General features: G+C 39.3%; 1 protein-coding gene across 1 annotated transcript; it reads left to right on the forward strand.

The window, feature by feature from the left end:
* Positions 1-5,493: 5,493 nt before the first annotated feature.
* Positions 5,494-8,666, forward strand: LOC134650420 (uncharacterized). The gene is made up of 7 exons (XM_063505374.1): positions 5,494-5,606; positions 5,939-6,071; positions 7,003-7,142; positions 7,408-7,468; positions 7,653-7,764; positions 8,177-8,272; positions 8,607-8,666. The coding sequence occupies exons 1-7, from the start codon at positions 5,516-5,518 to the stop codon at positions 8,664-8,666; spliced, it is 693 nt and encodes a 230-aa protein (XP_063361444.1). The 5' UTR covers positions 5,494-5,515.
* The last annotated feature ends 484 nt before the right edge of the window (positions 8,667-9,150 follow it).

The raw sequence follows: 9,150 nt of genomic DNA on the forward strand, positions 1-9,150 counted from the left end.
GTAAGTAGCGTCCTTTTGGGTGGTGACCTTTTCAAAGTCTCTGAAGACATGTTACAACTGGTTTGTGGACACAGAGCCGAGGTGATAAACATGAGACGAAATGGAATCACGAAGCATATCAAAGAGCCTTTGCTTAAAGCAGCTATACGCAAGATACCGCCATCTAGTTCGTCGTTGTTTAACGCCGAAGAATTCACAGCCAAAATTGAGCACCATGGTGGAGTTCGTAAGTGTTTCTGGCCCCTGAAAAAGACCACTGTTTCGCAAACAGATGAGTTTAAGGCCACTACAGGCGTTCCCTCGCAGGGAACAGCGCCTCATAAAGCGCCCTCGCAGGGCTATTGCAATCATGCACATGCAAGCAACACTTTCACATGTAATGCTCATGCATGCCAGGAAAATGCTGCCGCGCAGCCGTATATGCCCCAGCGGGGTAATTACAATCATAATTATCCTTCGCAAGGATATAACAGTGGATTTAAAGCTGGGCCCAGTGGTTCCTTTCGGGGACGTCGGTCAAGACAATACCAGCAGAAGTCCCAAAATCAGCCTAGAACCGCTCGAAAACGAGGAGCTTCCCCCGCGGGGTACAGATACAATAAGAGAGGTAAATATTGACATGAGGTTCAGGGCAGGCCGGTTGGCACAGTTTTACAGCATATGGGAGAACATGTACGCACCGGTCCATGTGCTACGAATGTTAAAGGGGTATCGCATACCCTTCGTACAAAAGCCACCTCTGGTTTATCCGAACCGTTGCGACAACAGTTTAAAATGCCCACAGTCAGACGAGATGTCGCACATCATCAATCAGATGAAAGAACAGGGTGTGCTAGAGGTAGTGGATCCGTCTCCCAGTTTTATTTCAACAATGTTTATAGTGCCCAAAAGCGACGGCTCGCCCCGGCCCATTTTCAATTTAAAGGCTTTAAACCGGTATGTTATGACCGAAAATTTTGGATTGATAAACGTGCACCGCGTGCCAAATTTCATTCAGCCGAAGGACTGGCTATGCAAGATAGATTTGTCCCAAGCGTACTTCCATCTGCCGATAAGCCCATCACACAGACGATTTCTACGCCTTATCTATGGCCAAGAGCTCATGCAGATGACCTGTCTACCGTTCGGGCTCAGCACTGCGCCGAAAACCTTTGCGACCTTTACCAATTGGATAGCACAGGTTCTAAGGGACATGAATATAAGAATAATAGTATACCTCGACGATTTCCTTATTGCGCACCAAGACGAGAACACGCTCGCCGAGCATGTCAAGGTAGTCGTAAAGAAATTAGAAACACTAGGGTGGTTAGTCAATTATCAAAAATCTCAATTGACTCCCCAGAAAGCACTGGTATACTTAGGCGTTTGGTGGGATGCCTGGAAAAACCAGAAAAGACTTCCAGACGAAAAAATCCCTATTTTGATTGGCAAGATTCAACAAATGCTTTCCGCTGCGAAAACCAACCGGAAAAATTTAGAGAGGTTAGCGGGACTGTTGAACTTCACAAGTTTTACGGTTCCAAGGGGAAGGTTGAACTACCGAGCCCTGCTAAACCTTCTGAATTCTGTGCCGCGATTTTCAAGCCAGACTTTTGCTATTCCCGTCAGGGTAAAGGAGGACTTGATGTGGTGGTTGCACCATTGTCGCACGCCTTCACCAATACACCTGCCTCCACCATCCCACTTCTTAACAACGGACGCGTCGGACCTGGCCTGGGGTGCCCAATTAGACGATCAAGCTCTGACTGGATTTTGGACAAAATCAGAGCAAATGTTGCACTGCAATCAGAAAGAGATGCTAGCTCTACAGTACTTGTTCAATGCGACAACAAAACGGTGCTAGCTTACTTACGCAACCAGGGCGGAACAAAATCGAATCCACTCATGGAATTAACATTCCAGATATTTTGCATCCTAGAGCAATATCGCATCCATCTAGACTTAGTGCACATACCGGGAAAATACAACAGCCAATGCAGATCACCTGTCACGATTGCGTCAGACTCCGGAGTGGCATCTGCTTCCGGGGGCTACAGAAAAAGTATTTTCAAAATGGGGTGTCCCCCAGATCGATCTGTTCGCATCTCACAGGGCGCATGTAGTGATGAACTATGCCTCACTAGACCAAAACGATCCGAAGGCATTATATCACGACGCGTTCTCACAAGTATGGAATTACAACCTGGCTTGGGTGTTTCCACCTCCTTACCTGGTCCCAAAGGTGCTAGCCCATCTCAACCAAGCAACGGGCGTATATCTGCTAGTAGTTCCACGTTGGAGTCGCGTTTATTGGAGAGCGGACATCAGGTCACGCGCCCTAGCAGCCCCGTTCACTCTACGATCCCTGGAAAAGTTCCTGATCGACGTCACGACGGGATTACCTCCACCGAAAGTTCAGGAGATGATCCTAGAGGTGTGGAAGTGTGGGGGTGGTCAGAGAACCTAACTGACTGGAATTCGGATCAATTAGACTTGCTCCAACAATCTTGGCGTACGTCTACCAGGAAAACGTATGATATAGCGTGGAAGAAGTGGGTCCTCTGGGCCACTGGTCATAAGGTAGACTATAAGAAGCCATCAGGTTCAGACTTAGCAAAGTATTTATCCGATCTTCATTTGATAGATAAACTTTCGTACAGAACTATATTACTTTACAAATCGGTAGTGTCAACATTATGTAATACTGAGGATTCTGGCCTATTGAGTTCACACATTCTTGTTAAACATGTTCTTAAATCAATAGCTTTGCAGAAACCTATTGGCCAAAAACCACCTATTTGGAATATTGACATTCTTCTGGATTATCTGAGTAAATGTAAAATTAATTTAGAAAGTTCTTTCGAATCATCCAGGCACACGGCAATGTTACTACTTCTTTGCTCCGGCAGACGAATCCATGATTTAACATTGTTAAAAATTGATTGTAAGCACTTCGTGGAATCTGATAATGCTGTTATTTTTTGGCCATCATTTGGGTCAAAGACGGACTGTGCTGATTATAGGCAGTCTGGATGGAAATTGTTGCCGAACCCTGCCTGTCAAAACTTAAATCCTGTGTTTTGGGTGAAGCATACTATTTCTTTATTAAGAAGTAGGCGTGAGTTAGCCAACATAAATGATTTATTTGTTACACTAAGAGGTGCTGTTAAAGGTGCTTCCCGAACGATCATATCGGGATGGATAAAAAGCTTGTTTAAGGTAGCAGGCATTACAGCATCACCAGGCAGCATTCGCTCTGCTGTGGCATCAAAGCATTGGGTGGATAATTTCCCTGTGGACGACATTCTAGTGCGTGGTAATTGGCGCTCAGAGAATACATTCTGTCGGTTTTATAGGCGTGAAGTAATGCCTGTAACCTCTACTGTTGATTCTGTATCACACTTGTTTGAACCAATTAAGTAGTAAACTAATCTATTTCTTAATAAAAACTGTGATGATATAATTTGTTTGCTCATTTTAAATGGCAATAAATGATTATCAGGTACTGAATCTAAGGTTTTATACATTTCTGTCCTGTCAATTTATCATCACATAAGGTCACATTGGCGTCTTCTTTTTCACCACCACCAGGCGATAACAAACAGGTCTCAATTAATAAGCTTCGAATAACGGTCAAGTCAAATTAATAGACGCGTTTTACCTACCAATAAAACGCATATTAATTTACTTACCTTATTCGAAGCTTGTGAGTAAACTCTGCCTGGTGGCATTAGATAAATTTCGAGCCAATGACGAGCCATTCCGGGATTTCGTTTAAATAGAAACTCATCCCCACTGCCAGGTGGTGGTCCACCAATGGTGGGGGAAAAAGAGCGAAATATAACCATAAGTTAGAAAGAGATAGCAATACAATGGCGGGAAACGACGTGCCTCTCTCAATTAATAAGCTTCGAATAAGGTAAGTAAATTAATATGCGTTTTATTGGTAGGTAAAACGCTTCTATTATTGCATTTGAAATGTTCAAAATTTGCGAATACAGCTATTATAATAACATTGATCGTATACGTACGTACTTATGCCCTTATTCATAAATAAAAACAAGTGCGTGTCTGTGGTTGCTACCGTTTTATTAAATCACTGGTTAGGGATTTTTTTTTAATTATGCCTCATTCAAGTGTGACTATAACTAAATCATTTAGATTGTTGTTGAAATAAAAAAGATACTGCTCAATTATCTGTATTTACTTAAATAGACAGAAAAATAATCTGCCTCCCTATTTGCTTTTACAGATAAAGTAATTGACTGACTGCCGTATTCGAACTTCAAGATATTCACAAGAGACGACACGTACTAGATCCATTCTAGATACGTTTTAGTTTAGATTTCAACTAGTTCTCTTTTGCAGCGCAATTCGGGCAAAAATGTCACTTTTACGTTAGATGGAGTTAGATATCTATTAGATGTGAATTGGATCTAAGTCATATCTTGTGGAAATTGTTCAAGAGTATATACAGAATCGCGCAAATGTCAAATTTGACAGGTTAGATCTTAAACAATCGTTATCGTATCTTGGTGATTTCTAAAAGATATCTAACAGATGTCTATTTCAAAATCCGAATCGGGCCCTGACTTTGGCTCTTGCTTGTTGCTGACTTTAGGCTAGGCCGTCAATAAAAGCCAAAATAAAAGCCAAAAATATTTTACGATATTATCTTGACGTCATATCTAAATCAGATTAGATTATACTGATAAAAAGTAGGTAATCAAGTTAATGATTTAATTGTAATCATTATTTATCTTTTTCGTTCAATCAAGATTAAACATTGTATATATACTGACTTATGTTGCTCAACGTCGGAAAGTTTTGCAGGTGAGTGTTGTCTAAATATGTATAAAGCCATTTGTATATTTATTAACACTATAACAATCCCGTAGAATATAAATAATAAATATAGTTACACTGAACAAACAAATATTAAATCCAGTTATTTTTACTTTTAAGGTACCTACAATTAGTAGTTTAATGAATACAGATATTAGTAAGTAAATTTACAGTGGTGACTAATTCAATTATGTACCTACTTAATTTTATGCGATTATAAAAGCTAAGTAATTCAATTATTGTAGTTGCAACTGTTTAATTCATGCAGATTTTAATAAAATTTATAGAGAGTCTCTCGTATTCCCCTTGTTACATAATATTAATATTGGCCTGCAGTAATATCTGAAATGAAATACCTAAAATCTATTACTTAAGTACTAAATAGTAATTTATTATGTTCGTTAGTTTCTTTGTCTATATTTAATTAAACCTTTTGGCTTTCACGGGCCTATAATCCCGGTCTTTTGATAGGCTTGCGTGGGGATATAGATCCAACACGTAGAGAGGGCCTCTTGGAGAGCTTTTATGTCATGTAGAACGCCTACTGGAACCCGTTCACAGGTGCACCAATAGACACCCGTGAACCGGTCTCAGCAGGCATTGGGACTATTGTAGAAAAAGAGAACAGTATACTGATTAAACCCATTATTGTTTGAATTGTTTCAGCACACACAAAAAATAAAGAATCACCATGAAGATCATCGTAATTGCTCTCGCGTGCCTGCTGGCGACCATCAATGCCCTCCCCAACCAACAGGGCAAGGAACTCGAATCGGCCATCAGTAAATATTTTGATAATGACATTAAGAAAATTATTTATTATTCAAAATTTGCACTTTGTTTAATCATTTTGAGATATATTTATCAAATTTGCAAGACTTTTACTAAGGAGGTAGTCGTTTCACCGATTACCGTAACTGATTTAAACTTAATTCCTGTTTTACAATTTAATAATACGTGTACCTAACTATTTTACATAAATCCGTTGTTCAATTTTAGAGACAAAATATCAATAAATATATTTGACTGTTTTCTAATTCCATGATTGTTGTAAAACAATTTATCTTCGTAACTAGCCAATGCCTTAGGTGTTCTAATTAATGTCGGTTTCTAGGGTCTGGAGACACGAGGCTGGTGACTGGTAACATTGTTGAAGCCATCGAAAACGTGGCACAGTCCATCCGCGATGCCGGCATGGACCCTCTCGCCATTAATCAAGAAATCGACTTTGCCTTGCCGGTACCTTCGTAAGTTTTCTTACTGTAAGGCCTGAGTGGACGCTCATGTTGGGCGTGCAGCGGGGCGGGGCGTGCGACGTGCATGTGAAACATATGCAAGCGTATAGGAGATAGGAGCGGCCTTAGTGCACGCTGCTCTAATCACTTGGGAGCCCGACGCCACGCTGCACGCCCCGCCAAACGCGCCGCTTCGAGCGTCCACTCAGGCCTTACACTTAACGTCTATAATACGAGCAGAAACAAATAACTTGTTGGAGGTATGGTAAAACGTATTTTAATTAATAATAATAAGTTGTTGGAGGTATGGTAAAACGTATTAATAATAAGTTTATGGGTCCATTTGTTTCCCATAACGTTTTAAGTCATAATGTATTGTTTGTCAGATTATCATCAGCCATAAAACTGAAACCGTTAACTTTTCAAGTTTTTCGTAAGATTATCCTATAGATAGGTTAGGTTAGGTTAGGTTTGTTTTATGGCAATCCTAAAAAGTGACGCGTTTCTGAACCAAATGAATTATGATTAACGAAAATGCGGGCAAACAATACATTATGACTTAAAACTTTTTGGGAAACGATAGAGACCCTAAGTTTATAGCTTATTAAATCCATTTAGGGTTTTTATCTCTCTTACTTTATTTCTCTGCGATTCGAGTGGACGTAAACATAGCCTAATAAAACATGTCATCTTCCCAGAGTGACACAAGCCTACGTCACAATAACATTGCCACTTTATATAGCGCTATCGCATATTATTATATAGCGCTGTCGCATGATGGCGTAGGCTTGTGTCAGTCACGTGGTCGGAAGAGAGTACCAGGCGGAGTATATTATTATACCATGGACGTAAAGAAAGAAAGAGATTAACTTCATACATAAACTGTAATTTGTAGTAATATTACAAATACTTATGAACTTAATTTATAAAACCTTATTTCCAGCATCTTGAACGCAAAGAGTGCACTCAGGGGTTTCCTCTTCAGTGGTCTGAGCAACATCGTCGTCAACAGAATGAACTACGCTCTGTTGACCTCTAGGCTGACCTTCAACATTGAACTTCCGGAAATCTCTACAAGCGCCGGTAAGTTTCCAGATCGTTTGTATAAAGAAAGAAAGAAGAAAGAAAGGAGGAAGAAATGCAGATAAAAAAAAACATTTGGACGCTAAAATTGGATCCCCACTCAACATAATGCCGCGGCAATCCGTGGCGCTGATGGTTTTCAGTGGAGACCTGACTTAAGAAATTGGCTGCGCAACAGTTGCAAAAAATTATATTATTAATTAATTGCAAAGAATCGTAGGTATAATTATGTTTTTTAACATCTGATCTTGTGCTTACGTTTTAGATCTTGCTGAGTGGAATGTGAACTTCTTTGACAGGAACTTCAACGGTCTCGTCAGCGGACGGTGAGCAAAGCTTATTTAAAACTTAACTTTTTTTTAAGTTGTGGTAGTCTTTTTCTTAGCTGTTTCCACTTCTTAACTACAGGATTCAATAGATTCACATCAACGAACTGTGAGCATCGCATTGTCAGACGTTTTGTTTGTTGATTTGGTTGTTAATATACTGATTGTTTCTTATCTGCCCTAGTGTTGCTATTCACAATGTTGTCATCACCGGTGACATTCGCGTCAGCATAGGCATCATTTCTGGCATCGGCATCAGGAGTTTGGATATGGAATTCAGCGTGGGAAGAATTGACGTAAGATTTTATATATTTTATAGCATTCTCAAATTGCAAGACGCGTTTCTGATATCTATACTATTCTGTTTAGATTGGTTGAAATCCATAAGTAGTGTTTGGTGTTGGTCCAGCAATATTAAATAAGCTAGCTAATGACAATTTGACCACTAGCCTGTCCACTGTTGGTATGATATTAAGAATTTCACGTTTATGGTGGTTCTGCACTCCGTTGGTTACTAAATCGGTGCCGAGTTTGATTACGAGTAGATGGTCTACTATCAGGCCAGAAAAACTATTCTTTATTATTTCAGTTATCAATAAAAGGTTTTTGTTCTCGCTCTACAGTGACCTATGTAGTGATGTAAGAAGATCCAGTCCGCCTCAATCCTTTAGATGCGATACAAAACTTTACATTTGCATATTTTTACAGTCTCAACTGAACGTGTTGCTGCAAGGAATAAATCTTTCTCGCAATATCAACACCTACTTGAGCGATACTATTCCTAGAATTCTCAGTGATTATGAGGTGAGTAGCGAATTATCTGTACAGCGTTTAAAATGTTCGTACTTGTCATTGAATTTAATGCTGTTTTGATGGAAATTTGTTTGTACAATCTGTAATACTTTAATTCTACATTTCAAAGACCATTTTTAAACTAGCGAGTTGGCTGAATTAGATTACTGATCCTGTTTGGTTATTAACATTGGAACACTTGCCTTTAGTTCCAAAATCGGTATCACATCAGGTTAGAAGTACAAAATGTGTGGAGCTTTTATTGTTATGTATTGTACGTGTTTAGGTAGGCTTGCTCAGTAGGAAGCGTATGATAATCTCTAACTATTTTTATTTTTATTTATAGCATGACATCAACCAACTGATATCTATCGTCGCCTTGCAAGTCGTCGAACAACATTTGTAAATAAATAACAGATAATTGGACTGAATATTTTTAATAGTTACGAAAAAGGGATGCTTTACATCAATAAACCTTCATTTAATAAAATGAGAAATTGTTATTTAGTAACTATGACATTACAATCCCAATCGTATTTCCTACAAATATTACTGTAAATTATTTTTTATCCTAAGTACTAGGAAGTAAACAAGTGCATATGTGGCTTTCCATTTGAGAAGGGTTCTTATGCTTCATCTGAAATAAGGACGTTTCTATCAGAATTTCTGTTGGAATTTAGGATGGAAACGTCCTTATTGCATTTGAAGCATAAGGACACTTCTGTAACGGAAAGCCACATAACCCTATTCCAGGGTACCTAACTATGCCTCTAGCTGTCTTCTATAATTCGGGAAGCTTAACAGTATAAGTAACATAAAGTTCCATTGAGAACTCATTGACGCGACGGGCCCTGAATTTGTAAGGGACAAAATTGGGGACAAACCTGTAA

The sequence above is a fragment of the Cydia amplana genome, chromosome 8 (genome assembly GCF_948474715.1).
Source record: "Cydia amplana chromosome 8, ilCydAmpl1.1, whole genome shotgun sequence".
Classification (NCBI taxonomy): Eukaryota; Metazoa; Arthropoda; class Insecta; order Lepidoptera; family Tortricidae; genus Cydia; species Cydia amplana.